A 22954-nucleotide genomic window follows, 5' to 3' on the forward strand; every position below is an offset into this window, starting at 1 on the left:
GGTCAGAGCTAAGCTGAAGGTCAGAGCTAAGCTGGAGGTCAGAGCTGAAGGTCAGCTAAGCTGGAGGTCAGAGCTAAGCTGAAGGTCAGAGCTCGAGGTCAGAGCTAAGCTAGAGGTCAGAGCTAAGCTAGAGGTCAGAGCTGAAGGTCAGAGCTAAGCTGGAGGTCAGAGCTGAAGGTCAGAGCTGGAGGTCAGAGCTGAAGGTCAGAGCTGGAGGTCAGAGCTAAAGGTCAGAGCTAAGCTAGAGGTCAGAGCTGAAGGTCAGAGCTAAGCTGGAGGTCAGAGCTGAAGGTCAGAGCTGGAGGTCAGAGCTGGAGGTCAGAGCTAAGCTGAAGGTCAGAGTTCGAGGTCAGAGCTAAGCTAGATGATGATCAGGAGGAACAAGTCTCTGTTCCCGGTTCTGGTCGGACATGCTGCTGTTGGACCACAACATGAGCCCAGTTCGGCTTCGGTCAGATTCCTGGCTGGACCCACGGCTCCTCCTGCTGACCAACGTCAGAGGTTCTGGTCTGGTTCTGAGCTGCCGGGTCTGGACCAGAGGAGACGATAGAGAACAGTTAGGAAAGCAGCTTTTATGACCTTTAACCCTTTCCTGTCTCTAGAGTTCTGTTCCTTTGGTTCTGGTCCAGTTCTGTCCCGGTTCTGGTCCAGTTCTGACCCAGTTGTGGTACATTTCTGACTTGGTTCTGGTCTGGTTCTGATCTGGTACTGGTCTGATTATGACCTGGTTCTGGTCCGGTTCTGACCCAGTTGTGGTCCAGTTCTGACCCGGTTCCGGTCTGGTTGGTTCTGGTCCATTTCTGACTTGGTTCTGGTCTGGTTCTGATCTGGTACTGGTCTGATTATGACCTGGTTCTGGTCCGGTTCTGACCCAGTTGTGGTCCAGTTCTGACCCGGTTGTGGTCCGGTTCTGACCGTCTTCCTGGGCAGTTCCTCTGCATTGACCAGTTTGGACTGGTTGGTTCTGATGAGTCCATCTGGATAACCAATCAGAGATCAATAAGGAGCAGAGGCCACTGGTTCCGTGTCAGACCCGGACTGGACGGCTTAGGTTCTGCAGAACCTCCTGCAGGAGGACAGAGGCTCAGAACCAAACCCCCCTCCATCGGGTCAGATGGTACAGCCCGGCACCCATCCACCCCCCACAGAGCTGAATGAATGGAGGCGGGCAGTGTGTGTGTGTGTGTGTGTGTCTCTGTGTGTGTGTGTGTGTGTCTGTGTGTGTGTGTGTGTCTGTGTGTGTGTGTGTGTGTGTGTGTGTGTCTCTGTGTGTGTGTCTCTCTGTGTGTGTGTGTGTGTGTGTGTGTGTGTGTGTGTGTGTGTGTGTGTGTGTGTGTGTGTGTGTGTGTGTGTGTGTGTGTGGTGGGCGGAGTCTCTGCAGAAACATTCCTCTGAGCTGCTTCCTCTCTCCCAGTTAACAGTTCAGCTCCACTTGGATCTCAGACTCCAGTCCAGTTCTGGTCCAGTTCTGTTTCGGTTCTGGTTCAGCTGCAGTTGAGCTTCATTCTGACTGCTGGACGGCCGGGTTCTGGTGAAGATGAAGGTTCTGCTGCTGATGATGGTTCTGATGGAGCGGACTGCAGCTCAGCACAGAGGTCAGACTTTTGCTTTCAGAAGTTTTACTGGGTTCTGTTGGGTTTTATCTGGTTCTGTTGGGTTTTATCTGGTTCTGTTGGGTTTAATCTGGTTCTGTTGGGTTTTATCTTGCTGAACTTTGTGTTTCTGTCTGAGGTGAAACAGGAAGTACGACCAAATATGGCTAAATGAAGCTTTGATTGGTGATGAGCTCTGATCGATCGGCCGCCCTCCCCCGCTCACCCCGCCCCTCCCCCGCTCACCCCGCCCCTCCCCCACGGAGCTTTGAGTGGGTCTCTGTGGGGGGGGAGGGGGTCAGAGGTCAGGGTGGACGTGGACCGAGGTCCTCTCTGATTGGTCAGAACCTGCTTTGTCTGCTCAGGTCCAATCAGAACTAAGAGTGGACAGGAGCTGAATCAGTGACCTTTGCCCTTTCGCTTGCTGCTGATTGGTTCCTCTTCCAGTCATGTGACGTTTGTTCTGTTCTGCTGATGGCGGCTAACGAGTCCAGTGGAACCAGAAGTATTCATACCAGATGTTTCCCCTCCAGGATGGATGAGGGAGATGGTCAGATGAGGGAGATGGTCAGATGAGGGTGATGGTCAGATGAGGGAGATGGTCAGATGAGGGAGATGGTCAGATGAGGGAGATGGTCAGATGAGGGAGATGGTCAGATGAGGGAGATGGTCAGATGAGGGAGATGGTCAGATGAGGGAGATGGTCAGATGAGGGAGATGGTCAGATGAGGGTGATGGTCAGATGAGGGTGATGGTCAGATGAGGGTGATGGTCAGATGAGGGTGATGGTCAGATGAGGGTGATGGTCAGGAGGCTTCCTGCCTCAAATACCTGAGAATAAAAAGTTTTCAATATTTACGACCAGATGGAGCAAAAGCAAAGGAGGAGGGTCAGCAGAGCTGCTGGACTCTTCCAGGACATGATGCTGTGAAACATCATCAGGAGACTGAAGACATGATTTGATGTGAGTTATGACATCATTTCGTTTCCCTCTGGAATCGATCATTTGATTTCATAAAGTTGAATCCATTCTCAGCTCTGCCAGAAAATCATTTCAACCCTCCCAGGTGTGAACAGCCCCCCCCCCCCTCGGTTTGTCCCAGATGAACACACAGCCTGGCTAACATCTGTTAGCGGCTCTGATGAACACAGCCTGGCTAACGTCTGTTAGCGGCTCTGATGAACTCAGCCTGGCTAACGTCTGTTAGCGGCTCTGATGAACTCAGCCTGGCTAACGTCTGTTAGCGGCTCTGATGAACTCAGCCTGGCTAACGTCTGTTAGCGGCTCTGATGAACTCAGCCTGGCTAACGTCTGTTAGCGGCTCTGATGAACTCAGCCTGGCTAACGTCTGTTAGCGGCTCTGATGAACTCAGCCTGGCTAACGTCTGTTAGCGGCTCTGATGAACACACAGCCTGGCTAACGTCTGTTAGCGGCTCTGATGAACACACAGCCTGGCTAACGTCTGTTAGCGGCTCTGATGAACTCAGCCTGGCTAACGTCTGTTAGCGGCTCTGATGAACTCAGCCTGGCTAACGTCTGTTAGCGGCTCTGATGAACTCAGCCTGGCTAACGTCTGTTAGCGGCTCTGATGAACTCAGCCTGGCTAACGTCTGTTAGCGGCTCAGAGCGCCTGGTTCTGGTTGGGTTAGTTCAAGGTGAGCCTCAGGAACCAGACACAACAGTCTGCTCTCCGTCAGTCCAAACAGAACCCTGCTCTCCGCTCAAGGTTCCTCTGCAGCAGGTTCCTCTGCTCTCTTTGTTCCAACTTACTGCAAAGCGGTTCTGGTTCACATACCGGGTCCGATGGACATCAGGTCACTTTCACATTTAACAAAGTTCAACCAGGAAAACTTTAAACAGCCAAAGAGAGAAAAGAAGCTGCTGATTCAACGCAGAGTCACATGATGAGGTCACATGTGGTCACATGGTCCTCTGGGGTCACATGGTGAGGTCACATGGGGTCACATGGTGAGGTCACATGGTGCTCTGAGGTCACATGGGGTCACATGGTGAGGTCACATGGGGTCACATGGTGAGGTCACATGGTGCTCTGAGGTCACATGGGGTCACATGGTGAGGTCACATGATGAGGTCACATGTGGTCACATGGTGAGGTCACATGATGAGGTCACATGTGGTCACATGGTCCTCTGGGGTCACATGGTGAGGTCACATGGGGTCACATGGTGAGGTCACATGGTGCTCTGAGGTCACATGGTCCTCTGGGGTCACATGGTCCTCTGAGGTCACATGGTGCTCTGGGGTCACATGGTCCTCTGAGGTCACATGGTCCTCTGGGGTCACATGGTCCTCTGAGGTCACATGGTGCTCTGGGGTCACATGGTCCTCTGGGGTCACATGGTCCTCTGAGGTCACATGGTGCTCTGGGGTCACATGGTCCTCTGGGGTCACATGGTGCTCTGAGGTCCATCCCTCCTAGGGGCTAACGGCTCCTAACAGTTCTGGTTCTGCGGGCCAGGCCTGTTCCCGGCCATCTTCAACCTGGCCAGTAACGCAGAGATCAGCAGCAACGCCACCTGTGGTGACCCAGAACCAGAGGTTTACTGCAAGCTGGTGGAACATGTTCCGGGTCGCAGAATCAAGAACCCGCACTGCCCCAGATGTGATGCCAACTCTGTCCTTGCTAAAGGTAAGAACCACCAGAACCTCTGGGCCCAGTGGGTGGGGCCTAAGCTGGCGGGAAGTAACACCCCCTCCTCTGTTTGCAGAGCGTCATCCAATCATGAACGCTATTGATGGGACCAATCAGTGGTGGCAGAGTCCGAGCATCAAGAACGGCCGTCAGTTTCACTGGATCACCATCACCCTGGACCTGAACCAGGTCAGAACAAGAACCACAAAACCTGTTACCATGGTGACAGGTATCCAGTCACCATGGTAACCTGGGCCTCAGTCAGCCTTCCTCTCTGCCAGGAACGTAAAAGCCAGACTCTCTAAACTCAGAATTTACTAACTCAGAGTTTTCACTAATGCTGCTTTCTGAAATGCACTGAGATTACCTGAGCTTAGCACGGAAATGTTAGCATTAACAGATTAGCATTGAAATATTAGCCTGCTCAGGGCTCCAGAGCTCAGGTGCCATGGTAACCTGATTCCTCCTCAGGTCATGTGACTTTGTTACCTGTTCAGATATTTCAGGTTGCTTACATCATCATCAAAGCAGCCAATTCTCCACGACCAGGTGAGAGCAGCACCTGTCCACTGTTCACCTGTCTGTCCTCCTGTCCGTTTACCTGCTCATGTATGAACACCTGTCAGGTAACTGGATCCTTGAACGGTCTCTGGATGGTGTGACCTTTGACCCCTGGCAGTACTACGCCATCAGTGACTCGGAGTGTTTGCATCGCTACAACATCACACCGAGATTTGGACCACCGACCTACAGGAGCGACACCGAGGTCATCTGTACGTCCTACTACTCCAGACTGAACCCTCTGGAGCACGGAGAGGTGAGACAAGCTGTCTACCCGTCTGTCTCTACCCGTCTGTCTCTACCCGTCTGTCTCTACCCGTCTGTCTCTACACGTCCCTCTACCCGTCTGTCTCTACCCGTCTGTCTCTACCCGTCTGTCTCTACCCGTCTGTCTCTACCCGTCTGCCTCTACCCGTCTGTCTCTACCCGTCTGTCTCTACCCGTCTGTCTCTACCCGTCTGTCTCTACCCGTCCCTCTACCCGTCTGTCTCTACCCGTCTGTCTCTACCTGTCTGTCTCTACCTGTCTGTCTCTACCCGTCTGTCTCTACCCGTCTGTCTCTACCCGTCCCTCTACCCGTCTGTCTCTACCCGTCTGTCTCTACCTGTCTGTCTCTACCCGTCCCTCTACCTGTCTGTCTCTACCCGTCTGTCTCTACCCGTCTGTCTCTACCCGTCTGTCTCTACCCGTCTGTCTCTACCCGTCTGTCTCTACCCGTCCCTCTACCCGTCTGTCTCTACCCGTCTGTCTCTACCTGTCTGTCTCTACCTGTCTGTCTCTACCCGTCTGTCTCTACCCGTCTGTCTCTACCTGTCTGTCTCTACCCGTCCCTCTACCTGTCTGTCTCTACCCGTCTGTCTCTACCCGTCTGTCTCTACCCGTCTGTCTCTACCCGTCTGTCTCTACCCGTCTGTCTCTACCCGTCCCTCTACCTGTCTGTCTCTACCCGTCCCTCTACCCGTCTGTCTCTACCCGTCTGTCTCTACCCGTCTGTCTCTACCCGTCTGTCTCTACCCGTCTGTCTCTACCCGTCTGTCTCTACCCGTCTGTCTCTACCCGTCTGTCTCTACCCGTCTGTCTCTACCCGTCTGTCTCTACCCGTCTGTCTCTACCCGTCTGTCTCTACCCGTCTGTCTCTACCTGTCTGTCTCTACCCGTCTGCCTCTACCCGTCCCTCTACCTGTCTTACAGATCCACACCTCTCTGATTAACGGTCGTCCTGGAGCAGATGATTTGACCCCTGACCTCTTGAACTTTACATCGGCTCGTTACATCAGAGTGAGGCTTCAGAGAATCAGAACGCTGAATGCTGATCTGATGACACTGAGCGTTCACGACCCGCGGGACGTCGACCCCATCGTGACTCGGAGGGTAAGGCGGGCAGCGGTCCGACCGGCAGCACAGGAAGCGGCTCTGGTCTCACCTGTCTGCTCTCTTCCCAGTATTATTATTCCATCAAGGACATCTCCGTAGGTGGGATGTGCATCTGCTACGGACACGCCCAGAGCTGCCCACTGGACCCGGTTACCAAGGTAACGGCACACCTAGAACTGCTCAGATCGCACCTGGACACTGTCAGACAGGTGAGCTCAACTCGTCTGTCTGTGTTTTCACAGAAACTGAAGTGTGTGTGTGAGCACAACACCTGTGGGGAAAACTGTAACGAGTGTTGCCCCGGTTACCATCAGCTGCCATGGCAACCAGGAACCCTCTCTGAAGGAAACACCTGTGAAAGTGAGACACCTTAAAAGACTGCAGAAGATTCATCATTAAGGACGAATACAGTCTTTGCGTCCTTTTGTCCCTGCCTGTCTCTCTCAGAGTGTAACTGTCACAACAAAGCCAGTGACTGTTTCTACAACCAGACCGTCTCTGACCTCGGCCTCAGTCTGAACCGTCACGGCGTCCGCCGGGGGGGCGGAGTCTGTATCGACTGCCAGCAAAACACAACCGGGACCAACTGCGAGAGCTGCAGGGACGGATACTACAGACCGGCCGAGGTACCGGCGGTGCTGAGGCCGTTGGGTCGGTGCTTCCAGTGGTTCTGATGGTTCTGTTAATGGTTTGGTGGTCATAATGTGTGCAGGCGTCTCCGTACTCTGATTTGCCCTGCGTGGAGTGCAGCTGCGACCTGAGAGGATCCAGGTCATCGGTTTGCCGCAGAGACGACACAGAACCAGGTGGGTTCCTCCAACCGGTCCTGATGCTTGACCCAACTTCCAGCGGTGGAGCCTCTGATGGCGGTGGCCTGTGTGTCCAGGTGTGTCCGCGGGTCAGTGCCAGTGTAAGGACGGGTTCTCAGGTCGGCGCTGTGACCGCTGTGCGTTTGGGTTCAAGGACTTTCCCGCCTGCGCTCGCTGCGAGTGCAGCCTGGCAGGAAGCACCAACAGCGACCCGTGCAGCTCCTGCACCTGCAAGGTAAGCCCTGATGTCCAGCAGAGGTGTGAGGACTCTGGTGACCTTGTGACCTCATGACCTTGTGACCTACGGTTGCTCGTCAGGTGAACGTGATGGGGGTCCACTGTGATCAGTGCAAACCGGGATTTTACGACCTGCAGCAGCAGAACCCTCTGGGCTGCACCGACTGCTTCTGCTTTGGTGTTTCGGACGTCTGTCAGAGTTCTGATTGGTCCGTCACGCAGGTAACAAACCTCACCTGTGCTCGGGTCTGACCCGTCTCACCTTGGCAAACACGGAGGTTTCTCTGTCCAGGTGGTTCTTTCAGACGCTGTCCTCCGACCTGACCCCGTCCAAGCTGCTCTGGGTGTCCATGGAAATGACCTTGGCGTCCCCAGCAATGCGTCCTTCACCGTCGCACACAAACACAGGCTGGTGTGGGCGGCGCCCCGCCATTTCCTTGGCAACAAGGTGAGCTGGGTCCAACCCGCCGCTGGTTCTGGTGGCCATGTCCTCTGAGTGTCTGCTGTCTGCAGCTGGTGTCCTTCGGGGGACAGCTCGTCTTCTCCGTGGTTTATGACGTCGCCCTGGACAACCGTGACCAGACCCTAACTGTCCTCTCTGATGTCATCATGCAGGTGAGCTAGAGCCCGCCTCCACACCTGGAGACTGACCAGTAACGATTGGTTGCCTTGTTTCCAGGGTAACGGCCGGACTCTTCGTCTCTCGCCTCCTCTGCTCCTCTTCCTCTCGCCGCTGGCAGAGCAACCCGTTGTCATGGAGATTTACCCGGACCGGTTCGTAGACAACCGAACCGGAGGCCCAGTAACACGACACGACCTGCTGCTGGTTCTGACAGACCTGACCCGCCTGTCGGTCCGGGTCCATCTGAACACTTCCACTGAGGGACCAATACGGTGAGGACCAGTTCTGATGGTTCTGACGGGTCTGGAGGAGGTTCTGTTGAATCCCTCGTCTCGTCTGGGTCTGCTCTCCAGGCTCGGTTCGGTCTCTTTGGATGTCGCCAGTTCTGGTTCAGGTTCTGGAGTTCGGGCGGTCGCCGTGGAGACGTGTGAATGTCCAGCCGGTTACAGCGGAACCTCCTGTGAGGTCAGCAGGTTTCTGATCTTCCAGTTCTCGTCCTGGTTCTGGTCCGGACCAAACTAACCTGGCTTGTGTGTTCCAGTCGTGTCTCCCTGGGTTCTACCGGGTCGGAGCGGTTCTGTTCGGAGGGAACTGCATGCAGTGTGAGTGCGGCGGCCGCTCCACCCACTGTGACATCACTGGAGTCTGTCAGGTGAGTCTGGACCAATCAGCAGCAGCCGAGCCCCACCTGCAGCCAGCTGACCTTTGACCTGTCCGCCTCAGGGCTGCAGTCACAACACCACCGGCCCCCACTGTGAACTCTGCCTTCCTGGTTTCTATGGAGACCCAACCAACGGCGACTGCCGACTCTGTCCGTGTCCTCTAACGGAGCCGTCCAACAGGTGAGTCCCTCCTGAAGGAGACCGTCTCACCTGTCTCCTCCGTTCTCACCTGTGCTCTCCAGTTTCAGTCCTACCTGTGTGGTGGAGCCGTCGGGTCAGGTGTCATGTGACCGGTGCCAGCCCGGCTATGCGGGGTCAAACTGTGAGAGGTGAGGATCTCATATGTTTCCAGGTGCAACGGCTGATCCGTCAGAAAGACTTCCTGTTTGTCCTTTTGTCCAGGTGTGCCAGTGGTTTCTACGGTAACCCGCAGGTGGTGGGCGGGGCCTGTGTTAGCTGTGAATGTAACGGTAACGTTAACGTGAGCGAGGCTGGTTACTGCGACGCTGTGACCGGGGAGTGTCTGCGTTGTCTTGGCAACACAGCAGGAAAACACTGTGAGGCATGCCGTCCTGGTTACTATGGCGACGCAGTCATCACCAAGGACTGCAAAGGTGTCTATTCCCTGAGTTCTGTCTGACAGGCTGGAGGGGGGAGGGGCTATGTGTGACATCGCTGACAGTGGGCGGGGCTTGTTCTTCCAGACTGCGGCTGTGATGTCAACGGCTCTTCCTCCAGTGTTTGTGACATCACAACAGGTCAGTGTGTGTGCCAAGAGAATGTGACGGGACGCACCTGTGACCGCTGCCAGGTAACACACACACACACACACACACACACACGCACACACACACACACACACACACACGCACACACACACACACACACACACACACACACACACTAAATGCTCTGCTCCTTTCTCAGTTGGGGTTCTTCGGGCTGCAGAGTGGGAGGGGCTGTCTGCCCTGCGGCTGCATCCAATCAGGATCTGTCTCTGAGTCATGTGACCAGGATGGACGGTGCCACTGCACCGAGGGCGTAGCTGGAGACAAATGTGATCGTTGTAGTCGTGGTTACTATGGTTACCATAGCAGAAACTGCACAGGTGAGAGGTGTGACGGCGTGTCAGTAAGTGGTCGCCGTTCTGCTGTCTCATTGGTCGCTTTCTGACCTCCCAGAATGCATCTGTGATCACACCGGAGGAAACTGTGACCCCGACAGCGGAGAGTGCATCTGCCCCCCCAACACGGAGGGAGACAGCTGCGACAGGTGTGAGACAGGCTACTGGGGTCACGACCCCAGCTCAGGGTGCAAGGTAAACTCAAACACACACTCACCTGTGACAGGTGAGCAGCCGTAACCTCCTGTGTCCCTGCAGCCGTGCAGTTGCAGCGCAGCAGGAAGCTCCGCCTCCCGGTGCCACCTGCTCAGTGGACAGTGTCCCTGCAGGGACGGCTTCTCTGGCAGGTCATGTGACCGCTGTGCACCTGGTTACTATGGTTACCCAGCATGCTCAGCATGCAACTGCGACTTGGCAGGAACCAACGAGACGTACTGCAATAAAACGCTCGGCGTGTGTGAGTGTGGACGGACCGGAGAGTGTGTGTGCAAGGTAAGAACCAGAACCGGCTCCAGGTCAGGTGGTACAACCAGTCAGACCTTCACTTCCTGTTTGATGTCCGTCCAGGCCAGCGTGTCGGGTCGGCGCTGTGAGGAGTGTGTTTCCGGCTGGTTCGCTCTGTCCGACCAGAACCCCAACGGATGTTTTGACTGTTTCTGTTCTGGACTCAGCAAAGACTGTGAGGAGCAGGGAGGGCTGACCAGAGTCCCTGTGAGTACTGCACCAATACCGGATCAATATTGGTTCAATACTGCACCAATACCGGATCAATATTGGTTCAATACTGCACCAATACCGGATCAATATTGGTTCAATACTGCACCAATACCGGATCAATATTGGTTCAATACTGCACCAATACCGGATCAATATTGGTTCAATACTGCACCAATACCGGATCAATATTGGTTCAATACTGCACCAATGCTATAATAATAATACATATTATTATTAGTCATTACTTCTGCAGTCCACAGATGCACTACAACCATCATGTCTCCTCCATGCAGGTCAGTCTGGGTCCTGTTCTGTCATTGGTCAGCCTGTCCAGTCAGCAGAGTGTAGTGTCTGGAGTCTACCAGCAGGGCGGCGACATGCTGCTTGACACTCGCCAGTTAAACAGCAGTGGGCTCGCTGGCCCCCTCTACTGGAGGCTTCCCCACCAGGCTGAAGGGAACCAGGTACAGTTACCTGTTTGTTTCTGATCAGGTTACGTGAACCGACTGAAGTACCCACCTGTTTCTGTGTACTGGCTGAAGTACCCACCTGTTTCTGTGTACTGGCTGAAGTACCCACCTGTTTCTGTGTACTGGCTGAAGTACCCACCTGTTTCTGTGTACTGGCTGAAGTACCCACCTGTTTCTGTGTACTGGCTGAAGTACCCACGTGTTTCTGTGTACTGACTGAAGTACCCACGTGTTTCTGTGTACTGGCTGAAGTACCCACGTGTTTCTGTGTACTGACTGAAGTACCCACGTGTTTCTGTGTACTGACTGAAGTACCCACGTGTTTCTGTGTACTGGCTGAAGTACCCACGTGTTTCTGTGTACTGACTGAAGTACCCACGTGTTTCTGTGTACTGGCTGAAGTACCCACGTGTTTCTGTGTACTGACTGAAGTACCCACGTGTTTCTGTGTACTGACTGAAGTACCCACGTGTTTCTGTGTACTGGCTGAAGTACCCACGTGTTTCTGTGTACTGGCTGAAGTACCCACGTGTTTCTGTGTACTGGCTGAAGTACCCACGTGTTTCTGTGTACTGGCTGAAGTACCCACGTGTTTCTGTGTACTGGCTGAAGTACCCACGTGTTTCTGTGTACTGACTGAAGTACCCACGTGTTTCTGTGTACTGACTGAAGTACCCACGTGTTTCTGTGTACTGGCTGAAGTACCCACCTGTTTCTGTGTACTGGCTGAAGTACCCACGTGTTTCTGTGTACTGGCTGAAGTACCCACCTGTTTCTGTGTACTGGCTGAAGTACCCACCTGTTTCTGTGTACTGGCTGAAGTACCCACCTGTTTCTGTGTACTGGCTGAAGTACCCACGTGTTTCTGTGTACTGACTGAAGTACCCACCTGTTTCTGTGTACTGGCTGAAGTACCCACGTGTTTCTGTGTACTGGCTGAAGTACCCACCTGTTTCTGTGTACTGACTGAAGTACCCACCTGTTTCTGTGTACTGGCTGAAGTACCCACCTGTTTCTGTGTACTGGCTGAAGTACCCACCTGTTTCTGTGTACTGGCTGAAGTACCCACCTGTTTCTGTGTACTGGCTGAAGTACCCACCTGTTTCTGTGTACTGGCTGAAGTACCCACCTGTTTCTGTGTACTGGCTGAAGTACCCACCTGTTTCTGTGTACTGGCTGAAGTACCCACCTGTTTCTGTGCAGCTGATGTCGTACGGCGGCCTGCTCTCTTACATCATAACTTTCTACGCTGAGGACGGCTCAGGACTGTCCAATCAGGAGCCTCAGGTGCTCATGAGGGGCGGGACCCTGAGGAAGCACACCATATTCACTGACGTGGTTGCCCCTAGCAATGGCATCGTCACTCAGCACGACATCCGGCTGACGGAGGTAGGGCAGCAAGGCATCCTGGGTAACATCAGTTTCAGAACAACACAGGAGGTGGCTGGTTCTGGTTGTGACCAGTTTTGGTTCTGACCGGTTCTGGTTCTTATTGGTTTCACAGCACAGATGGAAATATTTCAACTCGGTGTCTCAGAGGGCAGTGACCCGGGCGGACTTTATGTCCATCCTCAGTAAGGTCCAGGACGTCCTCATAAAGGCCTCATATGGAACCGGGCTCCAGCAGAGCAGGTAAACCAACACACACACACACACACACACACACACACACACACACACACACACATGCTCTGACATCACATTTCTCTTCTTTCATGAAGGATTTCTAACGTCACCATGGAGACGGCTGTGGGGGCGGAGTCAGACTCCTCCCAGGAAAAGGCCAGGCTGATCGAGTCGTGTCTTTGTCCACCGGGCTACGGCGGCCTGTCCTGCCAGGTAATCATTATTGATACGCCTCAGAACTCCATCAGAACCCGACCAAGTCCTGTCACAGCTTCAGAAGGAGACCCTAGGGATCTATTTTCAGACCAGAAATAATGATTCCAGATAAAAACTAGAGAAAAATCAAGTTTGTTCGCTTAAAACAACTGAATTTGGATAAAAACAGCACAGTGTCATCAGCGTAGTGATTTATCTAACACTGAGCCGCAGGAACTCCACACACACACACACACACACACACACACACACACACACACACACACACACACGCACACACACACGCACACACACACACACACACACACACACACACACACACACACACAGTTCAGGCAGATATTTACATAAAGACTGAACCTTTTTCCTCCCTGCCGTCAATGAGGCTGACTGGTTCCTGGATTCTCCACAACTCAGAAGTTTACATACACCAGATCCTCAAACATTTGACAATGATGTCAAAGATCTGATTGGTTAAATCAAACATTTTTAATGAGGTTCCTGTTGTGACATTATGAAGAACCATCAGAACTTCCAAAGGAACCGGCTCAAGTGTCAGAAATCCCTGATGGAAATCCAGATCCATGTTCAGAACATCCGATATGACAGCATTCTAGTTTATGTGAAGTGTTTTATTTTGAAAGGAATCCGTGGCGTTCCTGTTGGTCCTGGTCCGTTTACCAAGTAGAGTCATTATGTCAAAATTAAAGTAGGCGGTTCCTTAAATGATCTGGTTCCTAGTGGGTCCAAAGTAAAACATGAAGGTTTAGATGAAGCTAACTGAGAGAACTGGTCTGGATCAGAACAGTTCTTTTTTTGACTCGTTTTCCTGCAGGTCTGTTCGGTGGGTTTCTTCCGCCAGCCTCAGTCAGAACTTCCTGCTCAGAGTCTGAGGACCATGACGGTGCGTCCATGTCTTCCATGTCGCTGCAACAACCACAGTGCGACCTGTGACCCGGAGACAGGAGACTGTCAGGTAACGTCCGAGTTCAGGTTGACTCGGGGTGAACTTCAGAAAGAGCGCCTCCTGGTGATGAAACGTTACATTCTCAGGACTGTCAGCATCACACCAGCGGGCGGCGATGCGACGTCTGCTCCCCAGGTTACTATGGAAACGTCAGTGGTTCCATCAGTGACTGCTCTCCGTGTGCCTGCCCCCTGGTGGTCAACAGGTGAACTGCACCGTCCACTGGGCACGCTGACCTGAGTCCTTTACTCCGAGTCCTAACGAGTCTTCTCTCTAGTTTCAGTCCCTCCTGCGTGTCGGCCGCTGGAGGTTTCCGCTGCACTTCCTGTCTGACAGGATATGAAGGCAGACACTGTGAGAGGTGAGTCTTTACGCCTGCTCATGTCATATGACTCACCTACTGTGATGTCACAGGCCTCTCCTTCCTGCAGGTGCTCTCCTGGTTACCATGGTAACCCCACTGTGCCAGGCGGGCTCTGCCTGCCATGTGGCTGCAGTGGGTGGGGCTCCCTCCATCAGCTGTGTGATGACCTCACAGGACGCTGCCAGTGCAAGCCTGGGGTCAGAGGTCAGTCATGTGACCAGTGCGAGGAGCGCCACGTCCTCCATCAAGAGCAGTGTGTGTGTGAGTAACTGCCGCCGACACACACACAGCGCTGTGTGTCAGCGTTGTGAGGTACCAGCTGTGTCTCTTGTCACCAGCGTGTGTCGATGGCTGCAGCGCCGTTCTCCTCGACGACCTGGACCGCCTTAACGACCACTTCCTGTCTGTCAACCTGAGTGCTGTCGCCATGGCGCCGTACCGCCAGCTGGTGCTGCTGGAGAACCGGACCAAAGACTTCAAGGTAAACACCGACCAGGTCGAAGTGTTTATGACTCGGGTTCCAGGAGTGGTTCGATTGGACCCGAGTCTCTGGTGGACTGAAGCGTGTCCTGCTGTGTCCAGGTGAGCGTCTCTCCAAACAGAACTGGGGCATCTCACCTGTCCAGACTGGATGAGGACTTGTATCACCTGACCTTTGACCTCAGCACTTTGCAGCAGCAGGTAGACACACCTCACCTCCCTGGAAACAACCAGCCAGAACATTATGTCCACCAGCAGGAGGAGACCCCATGTTAGGCAGATCAGGTTAACTTTAGGCATGAAAGGTCAGGGGTCAGGTGATGATGGTGCTCTGTGTTCTGATTGGTCAGGTGACACATCTATCTGGGAGTCTCAGGGGTTTTCTCACCTCCACCAACAACAGCTGGTCCCTCAGTGAGCTGCTGCTGCAGAGAGTCAGCAGCCTGCAAGACGAGACTCGGGGTAAAGAACGACTGTGGGGCCAGGAATAACAATAATAATCAGTAGAAATGTTTTACCTCGTCACCCTCAGCTGGGTGCCAGTTGTCTGGAGTCAGGAAGTATTCAGCAGTCTAATACCAGTGATCTGATTGGTTCAGTGCTGCAGAAGGAGGCGGGGCTTCTGAACCAGACCAATGACGATGAGCTGACTGAGGACGCCGCCGGCCGTCTAGAGGAAGCAGAGGCCAGGCTACAGCGCATCAGAGGAATCAACCTGACAGCCGCCGGGTCGGCAGCCAATCAGGAGCTCAGGTGGGTGTCGTGGCTCCGCCCCCTGGGTTTAAACCAATCAGAGGCTGTGAGAGTGTCTCTGTGTCTGCAGCCTCTCCGAGGCTCTGCTCCGCTCGCTGCAGATGGACTTCCTGTCCAGGTGGACTGCAGGTAAAGACAGGCTCCGCCCCCTCAGCAACTCCCTTGGCGTCGCCATGACAACGCTGCAGCATGCGCGGGCTCCTCTTGGCGAGGCGGCGGAGCGAAACTCACAAACAGAGAAGCTCCTTGATGCTGCAGGTGCTCTGCAGCGCCACCTTCAGGTGAGCCCCAGCAGCAGACAGGAGGGTCATGTGACCTTCGCCCAGCAGTCATGTGATCTGGTTCTGGTTCTGTGTGGGCCAGGCGGCCCGGCAGAACCTGGGTTCTGCGTTGGTGGCGGTTCACGGGCTGATGGAGGACGGCCAGACGATGCAGAAGGACGCCGTCAGTCTGAGCGCCCAACTGACCAACCGCAGCGCGGTGAGACGCCCCGCCCACCGGGTGACCTGCAGCCGGCAGCGCGGTGACTGATGCACTGCCTCTACCCGTCCAGCAGGTGGAGCTGCTGGCCAGCCAGCTGGAACAGCTGCGTCCGGCGCTCAGGAAACACGTAGAAGTTTTGCTGGTCGGCCTGAAAACCAACAGCGCTCTGGAAAACGTTCACCGAGCCGAAGGCCACGCCCACCAGCTGCAGAGCCACGCCCACTCGCTGCATAGGTGATGAGTGTGTGTGTGTGTGTGTGTGTGTGTGTGTGTGTGTGTGTGTGTGTGTGTGTGTGTGAGTGAGAGTTTCTTCATTAAAACATTTTGCCATTCAGCTCCATGATGTCAGTGGTCAACGGGTCCCAAAGCCCCGCCCCCTGGGCTCTCCTGGATGATGACATCATCCAGTGGGTTGGCTCCGCTCACCAGGAAGCTGGATCCGGCCTGATCGCTGCCTCGCTCGCCCTCCACCTGGTACTGGTCTCAGCAGCAGAGCTCCAGGTGATGGAGGAGCCATTTCACCTGACCGCTCTGTGTTTCAGACCGGCCAATCAGAGCGGACGCTGGCAGAGGAGGGCGGAGTCAGGCTGAACATGGCCTCCAGGGTCCTAGAGGAGAGTCGGCAGGTCAACGCCACGGCTGAAGGTTTGTTGGGAACTGGACCTGGTTCTGACTGGGTCAGACTGGGTTCTGATTGGTTCTGACTGGTTCTTGTCATTGGTTAAACCGATCCCATCCCTAGTGACGGTCAGAAAACATCAGCAGCTCATCAAAATGTCTTCCTGTCCTCAGAGCTGCAGGCCAATGTTTCCATGGTAACCACCAAACTGCAACTGGCCAGAGATGGCGTGGAGAACTGCAGCCATCTGCTCCATCGTCCAATCAGAGACCTGCAGCAGCTTCCTGCTGGTGAGTCACCTGATGACAGCTCTGAGTGGTGATTGGATGATGATGATGAAGATCAAGATGATGATGATATTGGTGATTATGATGATGGTGTGATGGAGACCGACCGTCTGCTGCAGGTTCCTCCAGACAGTCTCAGCTCCAGGTTGAACTGGCTCACTCGGGGCTGCAGGGGGCGCTGCTGAGGCTGCAGGGACTCCGGCTGCAGCTGCAGAACTCTTCTTCTGTGGTGGAAAAAACCCACATCACAGTGAGGGAGACCAACGGCCTGATGGGTCGGGCCCAGGCTACAGGTGAGACGCCGACGACCAGGTTCAAAACGCAAAACCGAGCAGGGAGATAACGCTTCCTGCTTCCTGTTTGCTCAGCCAATGAGGTACAACGCAGGCTGGAGGAGGCGGAGCATCGCACACAGCAGCTGCTGGAGAGACTGAAGCCTCTGAGCATGCTGGGAGAAACCCTGAGCAGGAATCTGTCGGACATCAGAGAACTGATCGATCAGGCCAGAAGACAGGCGGCGTCGGTATGAACTGGTCTTTGCTGGTCTATACTGGGTTATGGTGGTTCAGACTGGTTTAAACTAGTTTAGACCGGCAGCCTCAGTACTGAGACACCTTCACACCCAGACCCTGGTAGACTGGTTACGGTTCAGACCAGTTCAGACCAGTTCAGGGAGCTGGTCTGAACTGGTCTGAACTGGTCTGAACTGACAGCAACAAAACAAACAATCCAGATCTGTTCCCATCAGTTATAAAATCAAGAAGGTGACACTCTGTACGACTAAAACTGATCTCTGATTGGCTAAAAAGACAGTAAACTTCATGGCACTTCCTGTCTGTTAGACAACAACTTCCTGTTTGTTTTGTCCAAATAAAGAAGCAGTTGAACTTGACAGCATTAAATGTAGAGTATGTTCAGATTTATCACAACAGTAAGCAACAGTCTCATCAGCATAGAGACGTTTCAGTTCTGAACCGTGTTGTTTCTGAAACGGATCCTTGAGGTTCTCCATTTGGTCCTCATCCATCCGGCTCAACCATCCTGATAATGCAAGAGGAACATGTTCATCTGCCACTTCACCACTAGGAGTCACTGCGTTGTTGTGAGGAAGTTGATGTGTTTGTGATGTCATCAGATAAAGGTGGCGGTCCAGGCAGACAGGAACTGCGTCCGATCCTACAGACCGCCGGTTCAGTCCAGCAACTTCAACACTCTGAGTCTGGTTCTGAAGACTTCCCGTCCAAACAACCTGCTGTTCTACCTGGGCAGCAACACCACGGTACGTGTAACACACACACGCAGACATCAGGATTCATTCTGCGGCCTAAACCTGCTGTGTTCTTGGTTCAGGTGGACTTCCTGGCAGTAGAGATGCATCATGGGAAGGTTTCCTTGCTGTGGAACCTGGGCTCTGGAACAACCCAACTGCAGTTTCCTGAAACAGACATTGCCAACAACCGATGGACCAAAATCAATGCTACGCGGTAGAAAACCTCTGAACACATATGGATTCTGACTCCTTCTGTCTGGTTGATGATGTCATCTGTGATGTCATCAGGTTTGGGGCACACGCCGCTCTGTCCGTCCATCAACTGGACTCTGGGTCGGCTCCTCTGCCAGCAGTGACGTCCTCTTCTCCAGGATTATCGCGAGTTTTGGACATTGACAGAAACACGGTGATTCACATCGGAGGAATGGGAGCTCTCACTCAGGTAGCCCTTCGGCAGGTGGACATTTGTGTGTGTCGGGACTGTCAGGTGATAACTGAGTGTGTGCCGGCAGCGTCCTGCAGGGCTGCACTCGTCCTCCTTCCAGGGATGCCTGGGGGAAGCTTCGCTGAATGAGCAGAACATCGGCCTGTGGAGCTATGTCAGTCGGGAGGGCCGGTGCAGCGGCTGCTTCAGCAGGTAAACTTCAGATCAGCACAACGCGCTTAACGACACTGAGCTCCTTCTCACCTGTCTCCATCCTCTGTATGTGTCCCAGTCCCCTGGCAGAGGAGACATCTTTCTACTTTGACGGCTCGGGGTTCTCTATGGTCCAGAAGTCTCTGAAAGCCACGTCCACCTCCATTGTCCTGCTGTTTAAGACTCTGTCTCCAGGTGGACTGCTCCTCTACCTGGCCTCCAACAACACGGTACCACACACACAAACATCAAAGGCTTTTACTCTGGAAGGACATGCAAAGACTTCGCTTATTGTTTCCTTCAGAGGGACTTCCTGTCTCTAGAACTGGTTGAGGGTCATGTCCGTCTGGCGTTTGACCTGGGCTCAGGGATTCTGGTCCAGACCTCCAACAGGAAGTACAACACTGGAGTTTGGTTCAAGGTCACCCTGCAGAGGAACAAGCGAAAAGGTAGATCCAGGAACCCAGCAGCTGACTGCTTTAGGTGGACGTCCCGCTGACTGTGGACTCCGGCTCTGTCCAGGTTACCTGTCCGTCATGGCGGCAGACCAATCATCGGAGAAGGAGGTGTTGGAGGCCGAATCTCCAGGAACCGCTTCGGACCTGAACCGCTATGACCTCGACCCCATCTACATCGGAGGGTTTCCTTCATCCAGACCAATCAGGTCGGTTAGCTGAAGATCACGTGAGACGATGTGGACATCTATTCTGTCCTCACCTGACTGTCTCTGTGGTTGCTAGGCGACAGGTGGTGTCCCGGGCATACGTTGGTTGCATAAAGAACGTGGAGATTGCTCGTTCGAACTTTGACCTGCTGAAGAACGCATTCGGGGTCCGGAAGGGTTGCGTTCTGAAGGTACGTTACCTGGAGTTAGATTAGGCTCCTTACAGAAGTCCCCTCCCAGGCCAATCAGGGATCAATAACTTGATCTGTTGTTTATCACCAGGCGGTGCGGAGTGTCTCTCTGCTGTCTGGAGGTTTCGTCCAGATCGCTCCCCCATCATTCGGTCAGGAGGCGGAGTTTCTCTTTACCTTCTCCTCCAACAACCAATCAGGAGTCTTGCTGGCGGCCTTCAGTGATGACCGAGTGCACCGACAGGTGAGACCCACTCAGGTCATGTGATGCACCAATGATTCAGCGTGGTCACCTGCTGTCCTCTGTCCACAGTACTTCCTGACCCTTCACCTGGTCTCAGGTGGTGTGGAGGCAGAGGTTGGGGACGTGGGCGGAGCCACACGGAAGGTTAAAGTATTGAAGTCTGGTGGAGGATCATTCGGTGATGGAAGCGATCACTCAGTTGTTATGACTGTCAACAGGAAGTATGTGTTGCCATGGAAACAATCCCTTGGCTTTGCCGACGGTCCCACCTGAACAAGCCTTGTCCCGTGTCCAGGTCTCTGTCCCTCCAGGTGGACGATGAGCACCTGAAGTCTGCGTCTCTGATGTCTGGAGGCTTTTCTCGGCTGACTCCATCCTCTCTCTTCATTGGTGGGCTCCCGCCGGAGAAGGAGTCCCGTCTGCCAATCAGATTGCGAGTTTCATCCCAGCGATTCAGGGGCTGCATCCATCACCTGGTGGTGGGCGGAGCGTAAGTCCTTCTCTCTCACCGAGCCGCTGCCCACTGTCTCTGATTGGCTAATGGTTTTGGTCTGCAGGCTTGTGGACCTATCAGTTGCAGTCAGGTACAAGGGGGCGGAGCTTAACACCTGCCTTTTGGAGCGAAGCACGGCGGGGGCTATGCTTCCTGATGACCCGGACGTTGAGTCGATGCCTGCACACCTGCCTTTAACTCCACCCACACACCTGAGCGCCCTGACAGCTGCAGCGCTAAGAGTAAGCAGGATGTTTAGTAGCAATGCACATGTGAGCTGCCTGCTGATTGGTCAGTGATCTAAGGCTGGTGATTGGTTTGTGTTGAAGTGTGTGGCGGAGCAGGAAGCATCCTTCCTGCCGTCGGCAGCGCAGTTTGGTTCGTCCAGCCACAGTCACATGACCTTCCTCATCAACCCCGGTGCCTTCAGGAAGATGTTGGTCTCCATGACGACAAGGTGGGGGGGGGTTGTGTTGCGTCTCCAGATTCTCTGATGCCGCTCTGCTGTGTCGTGTCTCTTGGTCGTCAGTGTATCGGTGAGGTTGTCGGTGCGAAGCCGGGCTCTGGACGGCCTCATGCTCCTCCTGTCCGACGCCAAGCAGATGGACTTTGTCGTCCTTGGTCTGAGAGGGGGACGGGTCAGGCTGTCCGCAGACCTGGGGAAAGGCCCCGCCTCCGTCCTGTCCACCACTGTCAACGATGGACACTGGCACTCTGTGAGTCCATCTCCAGAAGGACATCTTCAGGGTCCAGAGCCGGACCGGGATCTGAACCCTGCCCTGTCCGTCCGTCTCTCAGGTGAGCGCCGAGGTGAGTCGGAGGTCCGTGTCCCTGACGGTGGACGGCTCCCGTCCTGCCACCGCTTCAATCAAAGGCAACCACCTGGACGTGGACAGGACGCTGTTCCTCGGAGGGGTACCTGCCGGTGTGAACGGCCGGAGGATCGGCGTAAGACTCCTCATGACATCACACACATTTTACACCAATCAAGAGCCAGCAGAGTGGAGATCTGCCCGGAGACAGGCGACATGCAAACGTCTACCGAGTTCAAGAGCAGGAGACCAAGTGAGTTGGACCTGACTGTAGCTGTCCCCCCCATCTGTCCCTCAGGTCAGCAGCAGTCTCCCAGGTTGTCTTCGGTCTGTCAGTCTCAACGGTACCATCTTGGATTTGTCCAAGCCGTTCTCACAGCATGATGTCACTTCCTGCTTCACCAAGGATCAGACAGGAAGTTATTTCAACGGCAGTGGACACGCTGAGCTCAGTGAGTCCTCCAGCTCTTCTTCTGCTGCTGGGTCGAGCACTAGAGGCCAGTCCAGGTCTCTGGTTGGACGCTGTTGGGGAGTGGTGGGGTTGGTTCGGTCCTGAGGAGACGCTCAGGTGAGCCTCTGTTTGTCCCTGCAGTGCATGATGGGTATAAGGTCGGCGCTGACATGGCGGTGTCTCTGGAGTTCCGGACCAGCCAATCAGAAGGCATCTTCCTGGGCATCAGCAGCGCCAAAGTGGACGCCGTCGGCCTGGAGATGGTGGACGGACAGGTGAGCCCGAGCGGCTAAGGTAAAGACAGGTGTAGCCATGGTAACGGCGCTCAGGTGAGGCCCTCTCTCTCCTCAGGTGGTGTTCAATGTGAACAACGGGGCGGGCCGCGTGGCGCTGCGCTCCACGGGGCCCCTGCTCTGTGACGGGCGCTGGCACCACCTGGTGGCCAGGAAGACGAAGCACGGCCTGACGCTGAGCGTGGACGGGACGCAGTACAGCGCCGCTAACCCCTACCCACAATCCACCTCTGCTGAGACCAACAACCCCGTCTACCTGGGCGGGTTTCCAGGTGAGAGCAGCTGCTGAACACCAGGTTCTGACCCACGATGTCAGTATTATAAGTAATGTAACACGTTGCCATTTGAAATCCAGAATCAGATTAAAGTTGCTTATCCAAATCCCTCTGTTGTCATTTTCTTTTCTTTCCTCTACGCGTCTTGAGGAGTCACCGCCGTTTCTGACAGAATGAGCAGCGACAATAACCAACACTGGAACGACATGCGCGTTTTGTTGCTGAAAAACTGGAACTATTTTGAGTTTCTGCGACCGACTCTGATTATTATAAGCAGCTTTGGGCTTGTTTTGTTTCTAAAGTCGCTGGTGATCCTATTTAGAGTTTCCCTGACAGAGGAACACAAATTACCAACATTGTTTTTGTGCTGTTGTAACCATTAAACTATCTCATTCAGTTTAACCTTATAAGTGGAGACACATTGTTGATATTATAAAATAACTTGGCAAAGATCAGTGTAGTTTTCACAGGTGGAGCGTTGCTGCTGTTAGCAGCTGCTGAAAGTGACTAAAGTTACTTTTAATGTAATTTAGTTCTTTCCAAATCAGTAATCTACCCAAGTTACTTTTCCAAGAAGTAATCAGTAACCCGATTAAAGTCACTTTATCAAATTATCTATGCCATCTCTGGTTCTGACCCGTCTGTCTCCCTGTTGGTTCTGGTTCTGACCCGTTTGTCTCCCTGTTGGTTCTGGTTCTGACCCGTCTGTCTCCCTGTTGGTTCTGGTTCTGACCCGTTTGTCTACCTCCTCCAGCCAGCGTGAAGCAGAACTGCCTGAGCGTCCGCTCCGGGTTCAGAGGTTGCCTGAGGAACCTGCGGCTCGCCCGCTCTCACCTGAACCTCCCTCTCCATCTCAGCTCCGCCCACTTCCTGTCGGGCGTCACGCCGGACTCCTGCCCTGCCTCGTAGCGATCGTCGCCATGGTGACGTCATCTCAGGTTGATTTTATTAAAGCTGATGTCATCATAATGTAATCAGACAAACAAATAAACCAGAGAAGAAGAAAG

General features: G+C 54.0%; 1 protein-coding gene across 3 annotated transcripts; it reads left to right on the forward strand.

Moving 5' to 3' along the window:
* Nucleotides 1–782: 782 nt before the first annotated feature.
* Nucleotides 783–22953, forward strand: lama1 (laminin, alpha 1). Of its 3 annotated transcripts, none has more exons than XM_081601161.1 (64): nt 788–1595; nt 4074–4244; nt 4324–4436; nt 4745–4796; nt 4874–5064; nt 6000–6179; nt 6251–6340; nt 6425–6542; nt 6630–6808; nt 6895–6988; nt 7069–7226; nt 7310–7450; nt 7521–7676; nt 7742–7843; nt 7908–8122; nt 8204–8315; nt 8392–8502; nt 8574–8692; nt 8755–8841; nt 8915–9126; nt 9217–9323; nt 9440–9620; nt 9694–9830; nt 9894–10127; nt 10203–10346; nt 10646–10816; nt 12026–12211; nt 12327–12454; nt 12544–12661; nt 13500–13640; nt 13718–13836; nt 13909–13992; nt 14063–14256; nt 14334–14476; nt 14578–14676; nt 14826–14937; nt 15075–15228; nt 15299–15509; nt 15592–15708; nt 15782–15945; nt 16047–16185; nt 16254–16356; nt 16504–16620; nt 16737–16910; nt 16986–17140; nt 17753–17896; nt 17968–18101; nt 18176–18329; nt 18400–18524; nt 18604–18754; nt 18829–18973; nt 19047–19188; nt 19265–19379; nt 19471–19623; nt 19693–19844; nt 19919–20113; nt 20181–20358; nt 20446–20552; nt 20646–20832; nt 20915–21064; nt 21227–21380; nt 21521–21654; nt 21731–21944; nt 22702–22953. In XM_081601161.1, the coding sequence occupies exons 1-64, from the start codon at nt 1538–1540 to the stop codon at nt 22854–22856; spliced, it is 9180 nt and encodes a 3059-aa protein (XP_081457287.1). In that variant the 5' UTR covers nt 788–1537; the 3' UTR covers nt 22857–22953. The 3 variants fall into 3 exon arrangements, with proteins under 3 accessions (XP_081457289.1, XP_081457287.1, XP_081457288.1); XM_081601162.1 differs by having other exon boundaries at nt 15785–15945; XM_081601163.1 differs by lacking the exons at nt 20446–20552; nt 20646–20832; nt 20915–21064; ... (2 more) ...; nt 21731–21944; nt 22702–22953 and having other exon boundaries at nt 783–1595; nt 19919–20102; nt 20181–20352.
* The last annotated feature ends 1 nt before the right edge of the window (nt 22954 follows it).

This window comes from Poecilia reticulata, chromosome 20, assembly GCF_904066995.2.
Source record: "Poecilia reticulata chromosome 20, P_reticulata-male-v2, whole genome shotgun sequence".
Classification (NCBI taxonomy): Eukaryota; Metazoa; Chordata; class Actinopteri; order Cyprinodontiformes; family Poeciliidae; genus Poecilia; species Poecilia reticulata.